Raw genomic sequence first — 21912 nt, 5'->3', positions numbered from 1 at the left:
ATTAATTTGGGTAAAAATATATATGAAAAATGGAGAATTTCATTCAATACAGAAGCCTTTACTTTTTATATTAATTTACTTTTAAAACCCATATCAGTACAGTCTGTAATACACTTTTACAAAAAAAATGAGGCAAAAGAAAAAGCGTCACAAAAACTTCAATTAAATCTCACCAGTATGTCAAATACTCCTTTTGCTCTGGCATATTATATGCAAATGTGGTAATATCTCCTTTTCTTTGTTTGATGCATTTTATAGATTCATTGTCCTTTCATATAGTCATGTGCCACATAATGATGTTTCAGTCACCTAGTGACATTGCAGCTATCTTAACAGCTTAGCGCAATGCATTATTTATGTGTTTGTAGTGATGGTATCAGCAAATATTTTAAAAATAAACTTGATGTAGTCAAAGTGTACAATGTTTATAAAGTCTACAGTAGTATAATGTCTTCACATTCACTCTTCACTCACTGACTCACCCTGGGCAACTTCCAGTCCTGCAAACTGCATTCATGATAAGTGTCCTATACAGGTATACTATTTTTTATCTTTTATGCTGTACTTTTACTATATTTTTCTATGTTTAGATACACAAATACAGCACTATGCTACAAATGTCTGCTGTATTCGGCTCAGTAGCATGCCTAGGGGCAACAGACTATACCATCTAGCCCTGGTGTGTAGTAGGGTATACCATCTACATTGTGTGAGTACATTCTATGACACTCACACAGTGACAAAATCACACGACAGCACATTTCTTAGGATATATCCTTGTCATTTATAGGACTGTAATTGCTATCTACTGTTTTTCAAAAACAATTCTGCAAATAGGATAGGTGAAGAAACTGGGGCCTGAGAAGGTAAGCGTGGTGATAGATGCCAGTGGTATCATGTCCAGGTCCCCTTCACCAAGTCAGTGCACCCATTTCCTGATTATCTTGAGCACTGGCTGCTAATGGCTCAGTCACCACCTTCTCTGAATAATTGTCCCTGGACAAACGGAGATAATCTACAATCTCCAGGAAGCCCTCAATCCACAAGGACTGACTGAGGTACAAAAGGCTGGCCCCTTGCCTCAAGGATAACTTTTGTTCCAAAAATCCTTCTTCCAAATTATACTAAACTAGACTTAAGCTCAGACCATGGTTTGGTCAGCCCATTTCTTCTTCCATATCTTGCTTCCCTCTCTGCTTCACTTTTTTTCCTGCAGCTTACTTTGCTTCCCAAAATTCCCTAGACTTGAACCCATGCCTAGGCTCTACCAGGAAACCCAACCCAAGTGATTTATCCAAGGTCCAAACTTTAGAAGTGATTAGGCATGGACTCCTTAACAGGGGTCCCGACTCCTGATCCACTCTTTTTTTACTATACCGTGTGGTATTGAGACATACAAAAAAAGAGAAGAGCCTACTTTAACATTTAAACTTTTGAATTTTAACTCACTCAAGATGATTAGTGTCATCAGTAGTAACTAATTCCCATAATATTTCTGTTTGGTATAGGAAGGTATTGTATTTAACATTTCTGTCAGAAGATCCTGGAGTTTATTCTTTAAATCAACGAAGGCATAAAAATTCTTCTTAGGCTTCCCTACAATGTGTAACACTTTTTCCTAATTCAAAAAGAGAAATGGGTGCCAGTTCAAGCTGATATTTTGTGGAGTTTTTGGGTGATACTAAGTATTAGGTAATTTATTTTCCCTCTGATGGGAAAGTGTTGCTAAGGGTTTTGACTTAGAATCCAACTTCCTTGGCCACTCATTCAGTGGAGAAACAAAAAAGACAGAGACTTAGATCAAGAGAGGACACAGTCACCAGAGCTGCTTAATGTTCTCAACCTGAATCAAGTTTTAAGTTTACTTCAGAGTTATCCAAAGGAATAACGGGGAGGGGGAGGCAAAAATGAAACAAAATAGGCTACGAGTTGATAACTATTGAAGGTGAGTGATGAGTTTGAGGACTAAGCTCTGATTTTTTTTATCTTGCCTGAATTCCTACCTAAGGGGTCTAGGGAGTCATGATCTACAAACCATAACTTCTCATCAGACCGGTTTTATTTGACCCTATATATTGTGATTTACTTTTCTTTCTTTCTTTTTTTTTTTTTTGAGACGGAGTTTTGCTCTTGTTACCCAGGCTGGAGTGCAATGGCGCGATCTCGGCTCACTGCAACCTCCGCCTCCTGGGTTCTGGCAATTCTCCTGCCTCAGCCTCCTGAGTAGCTGGGATTACAGGCACGCACCACCATGCCCAGCTAATTTTTTGTATTTTTAGTAGAGACGGGGTTTCACCGTGTTGACCAGGATGGTCTCGATCTCTTGACCTCGTGATCCACCCGCCTCGGCCTCCCAAAGTGCTGGGATTACAGGCGTGAGCCACCATGCCCGGCCTGATTTACTTTTCAATCTGACTCTGGCATAACATTGTGAGACAAGGAAAAATATTTAACCCCAAAATATATTATCTTCCCATACCCTGATATTGCCCTACAAAGTCTCTTGTGGGAAAAATCCACATTCTACAGAGAATTCCCATCCCCCTTTGTTTCCCTTCCTTTCTTTCCAGATCCAGGAGATAATCAACCAAGAGCCAGGTACCCGTTTAGGTCCCATAAGAAATATTTTACAACCTGCTCTCTCTCTGATGTCTGCTACCTTAGAGATTCCTCTGCACAATAAAACTTGGTCTCCACAATCATTTATTTTAACCTAAACATTCCTTTGTATTAACCCCACATCTTCAGATAAACTCAACAAATTGTCAACCAGAAAATGTTTACATTTACCTATAGCCTGGAAGCCCCTGTTCTGAGTTGTCCCACCTTTCTGAACCAACCCAATGTATTTCTTAAATGTATTTGATTGACATCTCATACCTCCCTAATATATATAAAACCAAGCTGTACCCCAACCACTTTTGCCACAAGTTCTCAGGATCTCCTGAGGGCTGTGTCACAGGCCATGGTCACTCATATTTGGCTCAGCATAAATCTCTTCAAACATTGTACAGAGTTTGATTCTTTTTGTCAAGAAGTCATGGGGATTCACTATGGTATTCCACTTCTGACTCTTCCATAAAACAGTTATACAATCCCCAATTCAAGAGTTGGCTGCTCAACAACACATTTAGAAGCTACTGAAAACAGTGCAAAGCTCAAACTGTGTATGGAATTGTCCTCAGCAAATTGTAGCATTTTTCCATCTCTCAGAAAACCTCTGAACATTAGGTCAAATAGATGAAAGGAAAGAGTTGGGTTGCAGCTTAGTAATCATAAAAGGTAACGGAGGGCAGGCAGAGAGCCCTGGGGAACCTCAAGCCTCAAGTCTTTAGTCCTAAGAAGGGGAGATTCCTCCTCTCCATGAGTAAACTTCACTGAGAAAGAGCCTCCTTTGGGGCAGAACACTTAAGGCTACGGTAAGCCTTGTCTGATTTTTAAAAAAAATTTGTTGATGCAGGCAGTATAATTGATTTTTTTTTTTAACAGACAAGGTTTCTGGTTTTGTTGTTGTTGTTGTTTGTGTGGTTTGTTTTTTGAGACGGAGTCTCACTCTGTTACCCAGGCTGGAGTACAATGGCACGGTCTTGGTTCACTGTGACCTCCCCTCCCAGGTTCAAGCGATTCTCCTGCCTCAGTCTCCTGAGTATCTGGGACTACAGGTGCACGCCACCGCGCCCAGCTAATTTTTGTATTTTTAGTAGAGATGGGGGTTTCATTATGTTGGCCAGACTGGTCTTGAATTTCTAACCTCGTGATCTGCCCTCCTCAGCCTCCCAAAGTGCTGGGATTACAGGCGTGAGCCACCGCACCTGGCCTGTTTTTTGAGACACGGTCTTTCCTTGTGGCCAGGCTGGAGTGCAGTGGCATGATCACTGCAGTCTCAACCTCTTGGGTTCAAGTGATCCTCTCACCTCAGCTTCCTGAGTATCTGGGGACTATAGGCACACATCACCACACCCAGCTATTTTAAGTTTTTTTGTAGAAACAGGGTCTCACTACTTTGCACAGACTGGTCTTAAAACTCCTGGCCTCAGGCAACACTGCTGCCTTGGCCTCCCAAAGCTGTGGGGTTACAGGCTTGTACCATCCATCACACCTGGGGTATAATCGTTTTTCTTTTTTTTTTTTAAGACGGGGTTTCACCATGTTGGTCCGGCTGGTCTTGAACTCCCAACCTCAGGTGATCCGCCCGCCTTAGCCTCCAAAGTGCTTGGATTACAGGCGTGAGCCACCACGCCCGGCCAGTCGTTTTTCTTAAAGATCTATACAGGGAAGACATTTTTTCTCTAGACTAAGCCAAGCAAACAGAAGAGAAAGGCTGAGATTTCAGACAGTAGCTAGCATCTTATTTGGATTAATCCAGTTCTCTGATGTGGCCTGGTACTCAGGATACAGACGACTTTCTAACACTGAAGATGTGTTAGAAAAACTCTTAAGGGAGTTGCAGGTGACTAAACTTAAATTTAGAAATCTGATATCAGCATGAAGCATGACATCGTAAAGAAACTGGGATTTGGAGTAAAAAGCCAATGTTTAACTAAAAAGGTGTGATGTTATAAGTTAACATTAGGGGGAATCTAGGTGAAGGAAATATGAGAACTTTATCTTTGCAACATTTCTGTAAATCTAAAATTATTCCAAAATTAAAGCATTACTAAAAATAAAAGTTCAGGGTTTCAGCCTTGGCTCTGATGCTTGGATTTTCTGAGCCTTAGATTCCGCATCTGTAAAATGGGATAATGACAATGCTCATTTCCCTGTGTGGCTGTTGTGAGGACCAATTATGGGTAAGTAAATGGACACACTGAAGACACTGAAGCACACAGCCCATGCTGGTCACTTTTCAAGGGAGAGTCATGTTGGTGTCAGAGGGAAGTAGTAAGGTGGAAAAGCTGTTTATACTATAAACCAAAGACTCATTAGTTAACCATCAGTAAAGCTCTGTTAACCTTTGGAGTTAAACACAGATACCAAATCTTTCAGGCATGTTAGCTCTAGCAGTGCCATTTATTACATTATTAGAAGGGTTTAGCAGCCATCTCAAAAATAATAATAAAAAATAAGAGACACAGCTAGTAATAATAAGGAGGTATAAACAGTACAGAGGCCTCAGAGGCAACACAACATATCTACAACCATCCGATCTTTGACAAAACTGACAAAAACATGCAATGGGGAAAGGATTCCCTGTTTAATAAATGCTGTTGGGAAAACTGGCTAGCTGTGTGCAGAAAGCAGAAATGGGCCCCTTCCTGACACCTTACATTAAAATTAACTCCAGATGAATTAAAGACTTAAACATAAGACCTAACACCATAAAAACCCTAGAAGAAAATCCAGGCAAAACCATTCAGGACATAGGCGTAGGCAAGGACTTCATGACCAAAACATCAAAAGCATTGGCAACAAAAGCCAAAATAGACAAATGGGACCTAATTAAACTCCACAGCTTCTGCACAGCAAAAGAAACAGTCATCAGAGTGAATCGGCAACCAACAGAATGGGAAAAAAATTTTGCAGTTTACCCATCTGACAAAGGGCTGATATCTAGAATTTACAAAGAACTAAAACAGATTTACAAGAAAAAAAAAACAAACAAGCCCATTCAAAAGTGGGCAAAGGATATGAACAGACACTTTACAAAAGACGACAAACATGAGGCCAACAAACATGAAAAAATGCTCATCATCACTGGTCATTAGAGAAACGCAAATCAAAACTACATTGAGATACCCTCTCATGCCAGTCAGAATGGCGATCATTAAAAAATCTGGAGACAACAGATGCTGGAGAGGATGTGGAGAAATAGGAACACTTTTACACTGTTGGCGGGAATGTAAATTAGTTCAACCATTGTGGAAGAAGTGTGGCGATTCCTCAAGGACCTAGAAATAGAAATTCCATTTGACCCAGCAATCCCATTACTGGGTATATACCCAAAGGATTATAAATTGTTCAGCTATAAGGACACATGCACACGAATGTTCATTGCAGCACTGTTTACAATAGCAAAGACCTGGAACTAACCCAAATGCCCATCGATGATAGACTGGACAGGGAAAATGTGGCACATATACACCATGGAATATTATGCAGCCATCAAAAACGATGAGTTTGTGTCCTTTGTAGGGACCTGGATGGACCTGGAAACCATCATTCTCAGGAAACTGACACAAGAACAGAAAATCAAACACCGCAAGTTCTCACTCATAGGCGGGTGTTGAACAATGAGAACACATGGACACAGGGAGGGGAGTACCACGCACTGGGGTCTGCCGGGGGGAAATAGTGGAGGGACAGCAGGGGGTGGGGAGTTGGGGAGAGATAGCATGGGGAGAAATGCCAGATATAGGTGAAGGGGAAGAAGGCAGCAAATCACACTGCCACATGTGTACCTATGCAACAATCTTTCATGTTCTTCACATGTACCCCCAAACCTAAAATGCAATTAAAAAGAAAAAAGAAAAAAAAAATAAGGAGGTATAATGAACAAAAGGGAAAACAGTAGCTTCAAACACCCAACTTTCCTTTTAGGAAGTCCCTGGGCCACAAGTCAATATTTGTTTCAAACATACTTGATGGAGAAAGGAAAGGGGAGGCATTTTCTAGCCTCAACCTACTCCACACGACTTGGCTGGTGATCTGGAAAACCTGCTCATAGCAAGTCCTAGACCAGCTCAGCCACTGTGTGGATCTTCTGATGGCGAATGAGGTTGCAGTGTCGATTAAAACTTTTCCCACATTCAATGCACTGGTGAGGTCGCTCCCCCGTGTGGCTTCTCTGATGTTCAATAAGAAATGAACGCCGACTGTAGCTCTTACTGCACTGGTTGCACTGATACGGCTTTTCTCCTTTGTGGATTCTCTGATGCTGGATAAGACCCGCACTCTGACTGAAAGCCTTCCCACACTCCTTACAGTGGTACCGTTTCTGTATATTGTGGATTCCTCGGTGATTAAAAAGACCAGAACTTCTACTGAAGGCTTTCCCACACACATTACATTCATAAGGTCTTTCTCCAGTGTGAATTCTTTGATGTCGAATGAGACCCGAGCTCTGAGTAAAGGTCTTCCCACATTCATCACATTTGTGTTGCCCCACTCCTGAGAGGTTTCCCCACTGCCTCTGTATCCTATCCTTATGTTCAGCAACTTCTCTATGTGGGAGATCCTGCTGTGATACCTCCCAGGTCTGCTCATTAAACATTTTCCCATGTGGTTCCACTACCTTAAGACAGTCTTTCCTTAGCACCAACTCTCTGTCCTCAGTCTTGGTCATCTCATCTGAAACAAAGAAAAAGACTAGGTAAATGTCACTTGTTCCCTGATCCTATGGGTAGGTGACTATGTCTATAAAAATGTATCACAGAAAAGCAAGTGGGCTAGAAACAGAAGGGCCAGTGTGGTAACACCTTCCCCAAGATAAGGAGGAAAGTTTGCCCTCTTTTGCAAAACGTGGGTCAGTTCATCCCCATGTAGACTTGGCCTGGGGAAGTTTTTTTTTTGTTTTTGAGACAGAGTATCGCTCTGTAGCCCAGGCTGAAGTGCAATGGTGTGATCTCAGCTCACTGCAGCCTCCACTTCCTGGGTTTAAATGATTCTCCTGCCTCAGCCCCCCAAGTAGTTGAAACTACAGGCACACGTCCCCCAAATCCAAGTAATTTTGTATTTTTAATAGAGATGGGGTTTCACCATCTTTGTCAGGCTGATCTCAAACTCCAGATCTCAGGTGATTCACTCACCTAGGTCTCCCAATATGCTGGGAATACAGGTGTGAGCCACCATGCCCGGCTGGCAGTATTTTTTTTATACTTCTTCATGGGAAGGGATGGGTAAAGATCAGGTTGGCTTCTCTGGAGTTTTCACTTAGACCTCTCTCTCCTTCCTCAGATAACCTCAAAGTAACCCTTTCCAAGGAAAGTTACTTCATGTACTCATTCATTTTCTGAACAAGTATTAAACGTCCACTGTTCTAGGTGCTCTTCAGGCAGTACAGTAGTCCCCACTTATCTGTGGTTTTGCCTTACAAAGTTTCAGCTACCCACAGTAAACCACAGTTCAAATATACTAAATGGAAGATGCCAGAAACAAACAATTCCTGAGTTTTAAATTTGGCACCATTCTGAGTAGTATGATGAAATCTCATGCCATCTGGCTGTCTCACCCAGGACATGAATCCTCCTTTTGTCCAGCATATCCATACTGTACATGCTGCTCGCCTGTTACACACCTAGTAGCCATTTGGTTACCAGATTGACTGTTGCAGTGTCACAGTGCTTATGTTTACATACCCTTATTTTACTTAAAAGTGGCCCCAAAGTGCAAAAGTAGTGAGGTTGGCATATTACTGTAATTGTTCCACTTTATTATTATTGTTTATCTCTTACGATGCTTAATTTATAAATTAAACTTTATCTTAGGTATGCATAGAAAAAATTAGTATACAGGGTTCAGTATTATCCTGGGTTTCAGGCAGCTAATGGGGGTCTTGGAACGTATCCCCCTCAAATAGTGGGGACTACTATACTTTATGACTTTCAAATCCACAATTATCCAAGGTGCATTCCCATCATAAGACCTTTGCTCTAGTGCTTCTCTCTTGCTGGAAAGCTCTCACCTCAAATCAAAGCAAGGCCCTCTCTCTCACTTCCTTCAAGTCTTTGTTCAATTCACCTTCTCAATGGGGCCTATCTGAATTCTTCCATTTAGTATCACAATCTGTTTGCCTTATCCTGTTCTATTTTTGCCTTATTCCATAGCATCATCACCTTTTAACACACTGTATCATCTCTTTATTTTTATGTTTATTATTCTCTCCCTCTTGCTACAATCTAATCTCTGAGAAAGGATCTTTCTGTTTTATCACTGAGAATTATGCCTGGCACATAGCAGTTGCCCAAAAAATATGTGTTGAATGAATGAACATATAAAAGGGAAAGGACTGAAACCAATTCTACGACTATGGCCTCAACAGACTGGCCCCCGGAACTGGCATATGGAGCAAAGTCTGCCCCACAGGACTGGTCCATACTGAATTGTGTCCAGCCAACCCAATCAAAGCCTTTCTGCTTGGAGGAGTTGAAAGTAAGAATGGAGAAACAGACCCAAACTGTCTATACACTAAAGAGCAGCTGCCATGGTATCCTTAGAATGTCTTGGGTTTCCCAGGTCTGACTTCACTTTGCAACACAGAAAAAGACCAAGGATAACAGACCCAGCCTTCTTCTTTTGACCAAAATATTTGCCTCTTTCTCCTACATCTGTCTTGTCTCTCGCACCCCAGAATAGGTAGGCGTGTGAGACTTAGGACTCCTCTGTTGTTAGGCCATGGCTCTCTTCCTCCTTTTAGCTGGGGGATCACAACAGGTTTGGAAAGTAAAAATGTGTCTGTAGAGAAGAGATGGGCCACAAGTGGGATCAGTACTGCCCTTTTGCTCAAACTTCATATTAAATCTGAAATGTACAAGGGAGCTGGGTATCTGTTTATACAACTTTCATGACTTATGAAGCACTTTCGGATATATTATCAAAATGACTCACCACAGAACTCCTTGATATTATTATCCCATCTCTTTAAAGAACTATAGAAAAATATGGGAAGATATATACATGTATAGGTAAACAGACTATATAGAGAAATGTCTGGAAAATATGCAGCAAAGTAACAAGAGTAGTTACCTCTAGGGAGTAGGATTTGGAGAACTTTCATTGGTAACTATATAAACTTTTGTATTATTTAGATTTTTCAAGAATCAGCATAACTTAAACAGAAACTCAAACTTACCTATTAAATATTGCTTGGCTAGGAAGTTGAAAAGCTGGAACTTAAATTTGGTTCTTGTAATTTCAAGCATATGTTGTTATAATATTGGCTTTACCTAAATTTATAACACATACCGGCACTGATATCTTACAGGGAGAACTCTCCAATCTGTAGATGCCCTCTGGATACTCTCTGACAGCCACAGTAGATGTTTTATAAACATTTGTTGAATGGATAGATGGATGAGTGGATAGGTGGACAATTTAGATGTGCTTCTTGGAAAAGGGGGTTCTCAGCAGGGTCCTAGATGTAGTTTGGAAGGCAGAAGAGAGGAGGTGGCTAGAAAATAAAAGGTCCAAGTTCATAGAGAGAGGAAGAAGAAACAAAGAAATTGACTGGAAAAAAGCTCATTAAGAGGGAAAATTATACGAGGAGCAATTTTAATCTGATAAAAGTCATGAGAGCTATAGGAAGGTCTGTGCAGAATTTACGCAACACATACACTTTAATTTAAATCAAGAGATGTGTTCCATGTAATAGAAATTGCTAGGGCAGATGAAATACACAGAAGCTAGAGACAAAGGGGCAAGGGAAGTTGCAGCTTTGATGCATATGGGGGTAATGTGAAACCGGAAACAGCACAACTTTGCTAAAGGTTGTCAGAAGATTAACAAAAAGTCAGTAAGAAGGTATGATTTTATGTGTGGGAAATTAGACAAGCCAGAGCCAATTCTCACAGAGAGAGCTAGACTGGGAAAGCAGCTTACTCAGTCCCAGGTGCTCAGTACTATACCCACAAGGGTGGTTACTACCACACTCAGATTACAGAGAAGAATATGGCAAAGTGTGATTTCATTGGATTTTCCCATACATTCTGCCACTTACTAAGTATATCTCCTATCTTTCTACTGCAAGTATGAGCCCAAATCGGCAAGGGTGGCAATGGTGATACGTGACAATAGCAACCATGTATTAAGAATAATGCACGCCAAGTGCTTTTCATAAATTGTTTGCATTTGATGCTCACAATGACTTTCTGAGGTACATATTGGTTATGGACTAAATGATATCCCCTCACATATGTTGAGGTCCTAACCCTCAATATGATTATATTTGAAGATACAGCCTTGAGGGAGGTATTTAAAGTTACATGAGGTTATAAGGTAGGGCCCTATCTAGTAGAACAGGTATGTCTTTATAAGAAGATGAGACACCAGAGCTTGCTCTCTCTCTCTCTATGCACACAAAGGAAAGGCCATGTGAGGATACAGCAAGAAGATGGCCATCTGTAAGCCAGGAAGAGACCCCACCAGAAACTAAACCTGATGGCATCCTGATTCTTAGACTACTAGCCTTCAAAAATGTGAGTAAATAAATTTTTGCTAAAGATACCTAGTCTGTGGTACTCTCTTAAGGCAGCACAAATAAACTAAACCAAAGCTATTATCAATCCCATTTTGTAGATGAGGGATCTGAGGTCAAGTGGTTAAATAATCTGCCCAATAAAGGCAGCTTCCATGAGGCGAGGCCAGGATCCGAACCTGCCTGTCAAACCTTAAAGTCCTTCTCTGAAGCTGTGCTCCACAGTGATCCCTAAAAGCCTTTCTAATTTACCATGCATCAGAAGTCCAGAGAGCTTCCAGAATGGTACTCAGGGAGAAGTCTGCACACAGGGAGAAGGATCAAAAATGAGCACACTAGGTTCTCAGAAGCACTGAATATTGCTGTTATCTGGTAAGGAGTCTGGATCTCCTGTCTCCCCAGCTCTGGGTTTATTGTTTGTTTTTGCTTGACCAGGTGAGATTCATTCAACATCAAATAAATCCTGTCCCTCACCTGTCTCTCCAACAGGATGGCACTTCTGAGCAGAGTCACATGTGAGCTGGGGTTCCTTAGGCTGGGACTGAAGGCTCAGTAACGTCTGCTCTGCTAGAGGCACCATCTCTTTAGAGAGGACTTCTTGTCTGTGTCTGTGGGCTACCATCTGGGGACAAAAAGACAATATTTGACTTTTGAAGAAATTAACTATCTGAAATAAACACTTCCAAGAAAGAAGGAAACAGGAAGAAAGTTATTTTATTACCAATGTCAAGGAGATACAAAGCAGATACAAGGATTCTTGGCATCTCAAAATACTTCTTTTCCTCTAGCAAATCTCCCTTCCTACCTCATGTTGTGGTTCATCGAGCTCTCTCTCCAGGTCCTCCAGCAAAATCACAGCCTCTTCTCCAGTCTCTGGACAGTGTTCCCTCACCCAGCCCTGAAGCTCCTTGGGCAGGATGGACAGAAACTGCTCCAGCACCAGCAGATCCAAAATCTGCTCCTTTGTGCTCACATGTGGCCTCAACCACTGGTAGCAAAGTTCCTGGAGTCGGGTAAGAGCCTCCCTTGGTCCAGGGGTCTCTTGGTAGCACAGCTGTCGAAAGTGCCTTCGGAAGATTTCCCTTGCTAGTGGATTATTGCGTTTCAGCCTGGATTCCTGCATTTGGAGGTGACTTTTCGCTTCCACTTTCATTGTCAGAAGTTCTTCCCATGCCTCAGGAACTTGAACACCCAGGGATAAAACCTCCTTTGAGTTTGTATTCATCTTGACCTTGAACAGCTTAAAAGGTACCCTCCAGCTGGAGCTATGCTTCAAGACACACCTTGGAGGTGGCCTGTCTAAGCAGTAAAAATAATTATTTATACAGAAAAATGGCAATAGCTGATGACAGAAACTGATAATACAAGCAATTATCATAGACCCTAAAGCTCTTCGCTGAAAAGTGACATGGTGACCAAAGGATGGAAATAATGGTACTATATATATTCATAATGTGCAAGGAGTATAGGCTTTCAAGTTGCCCAGATGTGGGTTTTCTTTCTTTTTTTAAAGATGGGGAATTTCACTCTGTTTCCCAGGCTGGAGTGTAGTGGCATAATCATAACTCACTGCAACCTCAAACTCCTGGGTTTAAGTGATCCTCCCACCTTGGCCTCCCAAAGTGCTCCCGAAGGGCTGGGATTACAAGTGTCTGCCACCACGCCTGGCCCAGACCTAGGTTTTATTCTGATCCCAACGTTTACTAATTGTGTGACCTTGTGCCAAGTTTTTAAATCATCCTTCAATCTTGGTTTATGTGAAAAATAAATAGCAATAATACCTTACAGAGTTTACGGAGGAAACCAGCCCATGAATTAGGGACTGCACAGATAGAAAGTCGGAATAAAAAGTCTGAACTCACTGTATAAACATCAAATTAGAGAAAGAATAAATGGGAATATTGATACTGTCGACTAAATGAATGACCAAACATTTACTATTTACTTCAGTTTTCTTAATCTTCAAAACAACCAATTAAAGTTGGCATTATTTTCACTAAATTTACAGAAAGAAAGGCTTAGGTGGATGGCAAGTCCTGTGAGCTTTCCACACTGCACTGCTGCTACTTAAGATTAACAGTCAACACTGCACAAGTCTACAATATGCTTTCAGGTACAAGACCATATTTAATTATCACAATTACCCACTCAGGTTTTATTATAATAATTATTTCACTAGATAAGAGATGGAAGCCAGGGAAAGTTAAGTAGATTGCCCAAGGTCAACTTCTTTGTGAGGATAATCTTAAGAAGCCAAAGAAGCCCAAGGGAGAAGTTTTCTCTTCAGACCCAGGCAGCTCCTGAAACCCAGGGGATGTTTCCAAAATGGGTGCCTCCAAAATGGCAGGAAGCATACACCGCGCAGCAGGGGGATCCCAGCCTGACAGGCCCTACGGCAGACATCCGGGGAATCTGAATTGGGCGTGGAGAGAAGTGCAGCGAGCCCTAGAATATCCACCTTTAACAGGCGCCTCAGTGATTTGTACGTATTGTAAGGTTTGAGAATCAAGGAACTAAGGAAACGGGAATGAGGAACTGTTACATTCTGCACTTGAAAACCAGTCCATTCAACGCCCCTCAATTTGCTTTTAGAATCTAGGGGTGAGAGGGTATACAGGGCTCTCCATCTTGAAGGCTGCCAAAGTCCTATTTATGCTTAACTTCCTCTCCCGAGGGTTTTTTTCCAGAATTCTTATCCTGTGGTCGTTATTCACGGAAGTGACCTTTTAGCCTCGCAGTCCTCCCACAACCCTCTCTCGTGTAACGTCCCCACAGTCGGGGATGACCATCCTGGTCTAGGGGATGCCCGAAGCCGCGCGACACTAACCGCCGCCCCCTCCTCGGGCTCCCACTTCCCGGAGGGTGAAGTTCACTTTCGACACCGCTTTCCCAACCCCACCTTCCCCTACCCGCCTCCGTTCCCGGTCCCCACGGCCAACTCACGAGACCCGGAAGGCGCGAGGAGCGAGCGGAGGTTACCCGCCCGGCGCTGCTGAGAGCTCTGCGCGAACAATGGCCTGGCGGGAAAGACGCCGACCCCTCCCGGAGCGCGGACCTGGCAGACGCACTTCCGGGCCGGTCTAGGACTGCGCGTCTCGATGTCCTGCCTCCGGCGACCACCTCACCTCGGACTCCACCCCCATTTTCGTGGTGTCCAGGTCTTTTTCGGCGCGAATCACAGAATCAGGTCATACGTGTGTGAGCCACACACAGGTTTTAAACGGAAAACGTTGATGAAGCACAGGCTAAGTATTGAAAATGCTGATGTAAAGCACTTTTGAAATTAATACGTTTTTATGGTTTGAAAAAACCCTAATACCAAAATTATTAAAATGTCAGACCCCACCTACCCTCCTTAGTCCCAGCCCGCAAGGCAGCCACTGTCCCCGTGAGCGACGCCGGGCCGGGATCGCCTTCCACCGGGGAAGGAAGAGCGGCCTCCACCCGGAGCTCAGGGCCGCTCTGGAGGGAGAGGCCGCCCCGAGCGCAGAGCGCCGGCCGCCGGGAGAGCCGAGCCTTGCGGAGCCCGCGCCCGGGCTGATTCCCCGCCTGGGAGAGGACCGCGCAGCTGCGGATCCACGGAGCCCTGAACGTCGTGATCTTCTGCTCGTACAACCAGCTGCTCTGGCGCCCTGAAGGGAAAGGCGGAGGCCCCTGGCGCCCTGACGCAGCGCCGCAGGGGTGCGGCGCGCACTGCGCCCACACTGGAGGCGGCGCGCCCGGGGCACTGGCGCCAAGCGGACCGTCCTGGCGGTGGAAGTGCGCGGGCCGAGCTGCCTGAGGACCCGAGCGTCTGCACTCACCCCTCGGTGACCGCCGGACGGGGAGAAGGGAGCCGTGGAAGGGCCGTACCTGGGTGGCAGTGGGGGCTGCGGGTACTGAGCTGGACGAGGAGGTCAACGGCAGTTCCAGCCCCGACGGCAGGGACTCGCGCCCACTGGAAGCCAGGGCAGCGCCTGACCCAACTCCCCGTGGCCATGCTTTGGCCAATCGCCCAGCCCGCCTTCGTCCTCTGCCCCGCCCAGCCCATCGCCTTCACAGTGGACTCCACCAAGATGGAGAAGAGGCAAGTGGTGGGCGTGCAGCCCGCGGTAGGGAAGGCGGCCGGCAGCCACCACAGCAGCGTCTCGCGGCCCCTCCAGCACCAACGGCTTGTGGAAGCTCAAGAGCCTCTCTCAGTCTATGCTTTCACCACGCTTCACCCCTGCCAACCCGGCCCCGCAATCCCAGCTCTTGCCCAATGCCAAGGAGTTCGCGTACAAAGGTGGTGGCTCGCCCAGTTTCTTCTTTGATGGGGCCAATGGCCAGGGCTGTGGCACCGCAGCCCACTTTGGAGGCAGTGGGGCTGTCACCGGCAACCGCAGCACCTTCTACATGGTCCAGGTATTTGGAGGTGGCGCCAACCGCCTCTTCCTGGAGAAGCCGCCCTCAGCTACAGCCTGAACACATGGAATATCCTAGTCAGCTGTTCCACCCGGTAGTGCTGGCCACCTGAGCCTCTACCTGCTCTGGGGCCAGGAGCACTCAAGACCACCGAAAAGAGGAAGAACGCCAGGAGCGGGGGGCTCATTCCTGTATTCCCAGCTCTTTGGGAGGCAGGCGGATCACAGGGTCAGACCCCAGCACTTTGGGAGGCCGGCACATCATGAGTTCGAGATCAGCCTGGTCAACATGGTGAAACCCGGTCTGGTGAAACCTCTCTCTACTTAAAAAAAAAAAAAAGTACAAAAAATTAGCCAGGCATGGTGGCAGGTGCCTGGAGTCCCAGCTACTCAGGAGGCTGAGGCGGGACAATCGCTTGAAACTGGAAGGCGGAGGTTGCACCACTGCACTGTAGCCTGGGCAAAACAGAGAAACTCCATCTCAAAAAAGTAAAAATAAAAACGAAAGTAAAATAAAAATAAAAAATAGAAGAGGAAAAGAAAAATGTACAAAAGGATTTTCGATTTTCTCACTCACTTCTAGAAAAAAAAAAAAAAAAAAAAGATCCAGACCAGGCACAGAATAGGAGGGCTTCCAAAGCACCAAAATGTGTTTAACTAACCCCCATACCACTTACCACTCACACATCGGCCTGTGATTTAGCTGGTTGGTTTGGGTTTTATATTTCTTATTTCTTTTCTTTTTTTAACATGTAGTTTTCTATATAACATCTTTAATTGGTGACTTCCTGTGCTAAGAATGGTCCAGAAGTGAATTTCTGCTCCCTGCTCCTCCCTTCCTCCTCACATCCCGTTTGGGATTGGTGTGTCCAAGCTCACAGGGAAGGAAGAGCAGCTGGAGCCTGACCCTCCCTGGAACAGGGAGACACTGGCCTGTGGCACTGCCTCTGTGGCCCAGCTATCCGCGCACTCAGAGCCATCCAACCTTGGCAGGCTTTCTCAGGCCCTGCCATCAAAACAGGTCTGACTCCAGACCCTACTCCCTTTCAGGCCAGGCCACAGGGAGCTGCTGGCTGGCCACTTGATACCCTCTCCCTAGAGTTGATGTCTGACCACAGGAAGGTTAGCGCTTTATCTAGTTGAATTCCTTTCATCTCTGTCCTGTGGCCCGCCCCACCATTCCCACCAGGCCCAGACCATCATCAAGGCCCTGGCCACCTCGCCACTGATGAATATGGCCTTTTCATTCTCTCATGTAGTCCCTTCTTCCCTGAGCCAGAGGTTGTGGATGGGGAGGTGGTGTGCGTGTGTGGTTTCCTGTCCATTTTTTAAGGATTACAAACCATGTGAAACTTCCTCTCTAGATGTGTTTCTGCTTTGCAGCAAGTGCTTATTAATGAGTGAGGCTGAGGAATGGGCTGAGGGTATTAGCAGTTCTTTTGCAGGGCACTGTGCTTGGTGGGGTCACACCACTATGGCTAAGCCCCAGACACTTCCAGAGAGAAACACTGCAGAAGGAACTGGTTTCCAGACTGCAGAGGGATCTGCACTTTTGTTTTTGACCCCTCTACCACCACCAGCCCCAAAATAGGTTAGCTCTGAAGGGCAGAGGGAATACTCAAGCCTCTGATGCCTGTGAGAAGTCCCTGCACTTCTACCCTCCTGTTGTGTGACCTTACCCCAGTGGGGAGCTGCTTACCTGAGCACCCTTGGGGGTGGGAAGGGAGGCAGGGAGGTAGGGTGGGATTTTGGAGTCAGCATTTGTAGTGTGAAGCCCTGAGCCTGGAGTGGAGACTCTGGTCTTTTGGTTGTAGGTGTTATTTGAGTACATTTGTGCCGCTGCCTAATTGAGAGCTTCTCAGTACTTCTTGCCATCCCCTGTCACTGCCCTGACCCAACCTCACTGGACCTTAATACTGTGAGGAGTGGTGTCCTGGACAGGGGCTCTGCACTCCCAGGTGACGTGTTTGGATCACAGAGGTGCGTTTGCTCCCCTGCCTTTGCCAGAAGAAGGTTTGTTTCTCCAACCCTAGAAGGCAGGGCAAACGTGGACAAGGGCCAGGGGAGCAGCGTAACAAACTTTTTGTTTTTTTGTTTTTTGGCAAGTGGGGCACTTGGCATCAAGATCCCATCACCAGAAAGCACCAAAGCCCTTGCCACCCCACCCACTCCATCCTCCCCACTGACCTCAAGCGGGCAACTGCTGTGGCTGTGGGTCCAGCCCAAGCAGGCGCTGCCAGCCTCCTCCCCCTGCAGTTGGGCACCAGCTCTACTTTCCCCAGCAGGCAATGCCCTGGTTTCTCAGCCAGCACTATCTGTTTTAGAAAGCTAAAAAGCTTCATAGACCCATTCTTAGAGATACCAGCTGTTAACAAGTAGTATACACCCTTCTGGATTTTTATATGTTTATATTAATCAGAGCCTTCTAGAAGTCACAAAAGGTTCATTCCATGTTCATTTTCAGTATATAAAAAATAAAGAAATGGCAAATAAGATTTGAAAATATTGGGAATATTGAAAACCTTTAACTCAAAAAATACAGTGGTTGTATGTAAAATACATACACATACATACTACTCCTTTAAAGATAACATGAAAAGTCTGTTTAGAACCTTCATAAAATTGAGGCTGAAGCTAAATGGCCCTCACCAATATTAAATATCTAAACTCTCTATCATGTAAAACAAACAAACAACCATACTATACATACTGTTCTGTAACTTGCCTTTTTTTTTAAACTTAGAAGTGGGAAAATAGGCTGGGCACAGTGGTTCATGTCTGTAATCCCATCACTTTGGGAGGCCAAGGCGTATGGATCATTTGAGCCAGGAGTTCGAGACCAGCGTGACCAACATGGTTAAACCCTGTCTCAACTAAAAATACAAAAATTAGTTGGGCATGGTGGCAGGCACCTGTAATCCCAGCTACTTGGGAGGCTGAGGCAAGAGAATTGCTTGAACTCAGCACGTGAAGGTTGCAGTGAGCTGAGATTGTCCCACTGCATGAAGCCTGGGCGACAGAGTGAGACTCTGTCTAAAAAATAAAAAAATAAATTAAAAAAAATTTAAAAAGTGGGAAAATATTTACAAACTTACAACATTTAGAACTGCATTGTTTTTATTAATAATCACATACCATTTTAATGTTTTACTTAATCATAATTTATTTAAGTATTCCACTTTGGTGTACATTGGGTAGTTTTAATGTTTAACTACTAAAAGCAGTGTTCCACTGCACTATACATGTGTGTGTGTGTGTGTGTGTGTGTGTGTGTGTTTCACACTCAATAGGTATTATCTCTGGCATAATTTTCCACTAGTGGATTGACTAGTGGGTTTAAGGAAGAAAGGAAAGAAAGAAGGGTATGAACTTGCGCTTCAGTCTGGTTGGACCAATTTATACTTGCATGGACAGTATTTCAGAAATCTAAAGTGGGAGTAGAGGAAGTGAATATGATATTAATGTTTTAAATGGCATATCCTTACATACAAGTGAATCATCTTCAAATACATTCATTAACCGTTTTATTTTCTTCTGTGAATTGATCATACATGATTTTTGGTTCTTTTTTTTCCTACTGGCTTCCCTTTTTAAATCAAATATATAATTTTATGTCATTAATTAGTAATTTATTTATTAGTGATAAAAACAATTACTATGTCAAATTATGTACTCAGTGATTACTATTTACAAGATAATTTTTAATCATTTTACTGAAACAAACTCATATTCATCACAACTTTGTGATTTTTTTAAAAAAATTGGTATTGTTAACCCACAAGTTTTAATTAATTGAAAATACCCTTTCTAAGGTACCTCAATTCTGGTGCTTAGAGTTTGTATTAGAAATCCAGAACGTTTCATGAATGCATTTAACAATAGTTATTATTTGCTTACTCTTGCACTGGTGTAAAATATGATCACTCAAATATAATCTCTGTCCTGTAGTTAAAGGGAGAATGCTCTAAGTCAAATTTAGTTAGTTAATAGCAGAAATTCTGTCCTCAAAGCTTCCCCGGTCACCAGTTCTGAAGTTACTGATATGAAATGAGGTGGCTCCCGAGTCTCTGAAGAATGAATGAAAGGGGTGGATGACTCAAAGTGTAAGAAAAAATGAAATATACTTGCCCCACTCAAAGGAACAAATATCATTGTTTCATTCAGTATTGTGGATGAAGTTCCCCTGATGGTAGTTTTGTGCTGACTGAAGGTATTTTTAATTTTGTGAAGAAACATGGGTGAGAGGAAAAAAAGAGCCCTTCCCTAAAAAGCTGAGAACAGAATTAGGACACTTCATGGGGAGGAAAAAAGCACCAACATTCTTCAGGTAGAAAGGAAAACTTTCCCCTCCAAAATTCTGCACCAAATATCAAAAAGCACACAAACTCTTAGGAGTGTAAGATCCATCCTCCCTCCCTTCCTTCCTGCCTCTCCCTTCTTTTTCCTTCCTTTCTTTCTTCCTCTCCCTTCCTTTCCCTCCCTCCCTCCCTTCCTTCCTCCCTTCCTCCCTTGTTTCCTTCCTTCCTTTTTCTTTTTTTTGTGACAGGGTCTTATTCTGTTGCCCAGGCTGGAGTGCAATGGCGGAATCAGGGCTCACTGGCTCACTGTGGCCTCGGGGCCTCCTGTGCTCCCGCAATCCTCCGCCTCCACCTCCTGAGTAGCTGGAACCACAGGTGCAGGCCACTACGCCCGGCTAATTTTTGCAATTTTTGTAGAGATAGGGTTTCTCTATGATGCCCAGGCTGGTTTCGAAATTCTGAGCTCCAACAATCCACCCATCTTGGTCTCCAAAGTGCTGGAATTACAAGCGTGAACCACCGCGCCCAGCCTGAGGCTTCTTTTCTTGTCGATCATTTTATAATTGAGGTTGTCAGAGCTGGAAGGGACGTTAGGGGTTACTGTTCTGCTTCCTGAGGTGGGGTTGGATGTAGTGAGGTAGCTTAGTTAAGAGACACAATTAGGACCACGCAACCTGACTCCCTCCCCAGGGGGTTACCCGCACACCCACAGGCCCTTCCCAGCGCGCGTACCAGCTGGACTGAGCCAATCTTGTGCTAGACACAAAAAGACTTTCTTTCTTTCGCTGTCCTGATCAAAGCCAGAGGAGCGCCATCGGGGCGCCTGCGCACCTTTATTTTTTGTTGAAACAAAACACGTTCTCACCTGTTGCTGATTGATCGTAGACTGATCAGCACTGACTCCTAGAGAAAGTAACAAAAGACAAAGTAACAAGAGAAAGGAGGGCATCTCCTGGCTCCCCGGCACATTACAGAAGCCAGTGAAAAGGAATTGCCGAGTCAGGTTTCTGGTACGTCACAGAAAACAGGAAAGTAAGCTGAAAGTTTAGATCAGGTCGGGAAGCAAATCAACCCCTCGAATGCAGAATAAAGAGGCAGAAGGACCCGGCGAAGGGCCCAGTGTGTCTCCCCGGCAAGCAGGGCGGCCAGCTGGAGCCGGGTCCACAAGAAAGCAGGTGGTTTGTGTCTACCAACGAATGCCGGCACTGGTTCAACCTATTATTGAGTATTTGCCAAGTAACTTCACTACTCTAAGTGACATCCGTCATTTTTATGGTGGTTGTGAAATGTGCCTTAATTAAGACACCTGACTCAGACTGTAGTTATGAGGATTAAACCAGGAGAAAACGATTAGATCGTGTTGCTACAAGACTCACTGGGAGCACTACACAGAGGAAGAAATTCAATTTATCAGGGTTTCATGTGACGAGGTGGCCGAGTGGTTAAGGCGATGGACTGCTAATCCATTGTGCTCTGCACGCGTGGGTTCGAATCCCATCCTCGTCGGTAGTTCAGTGACCCTTTTGTTCTAGGAATCACAAGTGATGTGGTAAGCACTTTATTTGGCAAATTCATTCCCCTCTCACCAGCCATTTCAACAATTTCCTCTAATCTTTCCCGTTCTCTGCTTCTTTAGTAACACTTGTCTTGGCTGTGAATGTACTTTGTTTGTTGATTTATGTTTCATTCTTAAGCAAATTTTCATTCCTGCACAAGTTTGCTTAGTAGGATTCCCCACTGAGGAAACAATTGAATATATAATTGACGGCCATAGAAAAACACTGCCCAACAAATTTAAAGGTACTTATAAAATCACAAAGCGTTACATACACAACATTATATATATTGAGCTGTATGGTTTACTTCAGGCATTTTCAGCCTAATTGTAATTGTATATCTCTACTGCAATATTCATTTATTATCTTAATGCTAAGTTTTAAAGCAATCATTATTGTTTAAGGATCCCTGTCTTTGAAAAAGGAAGGAGAGTGTCTCTTAGAGATAAAATAAAACTTACAAAGACATTCCATAGAACATTCCCAGTTAGGGCTAAAGCATTTCCTCCTGAGAAAGGAAAGAAGAATGTCAGTATTATGCAGTTTCT

General features: G+C 44.0%; 1 protein-coding gene and 1 non-coding gene across 2 annotated transcripts; one reads left to right on the top strand and one right to left on the bottom strand.

Annotated features, from left to right (window-relative positions):
* Positions 1–6583: 6583 nt before the first annotated feature.
* ZSCAN9 (zinc finger and SCAN domain containing 9) lies at positions 6584–13949 on the bottom strand. The gene is made up of 3 exons (XM_032270381.1): positions 11934–13949; positions 11603–11750; positions 6584–7287 (listed from the first exon to the last, which is right to left on the bottom strand). The coding sequence occupies exons 1-3, from the start codon at positions 12504–12506 to the stop codon at positions 6671–6673; spliced, it is 1338 nt and encodes a 445-aa protein (XP_032126272.1). The 5' UTR covers positions 12507–13949; the 3' UTR covers positions 6584–6670.
* A 7283-nt stretch (positions 13950–21232) lies between these two features.
* On the top strand, positions 21233–21314 carry TRNAS-GCU. Its single transcript has one exon. It is a non-coding gene; the product is annotated as a tRNA-Ser (tRNA).
* The last annotated feature ends 598 nt before the right edge of the window (positions 21315–21912 follow it).

This window comes from Sapajus apella, unplaced genomic scaffold, assembly GCF_009761245.1.
Source record: "Sapajus apella isolate SASKATOON/1434 unplaced genomic scaffold, GSC_monkey_1.0 scaffold210, whole genome shotgun sequence".
Lineage (NCBI taxonomy): Eukaryota > Metazoa > Chordata > Mammalia > Primates > Cebidae > Sapajus > Sapajus apella.
The sequence above is the reverse complement of the archived record's forward strand: the minus strand, read 5'-3'. Positions and strand labels throughout refer to the sequence as shown.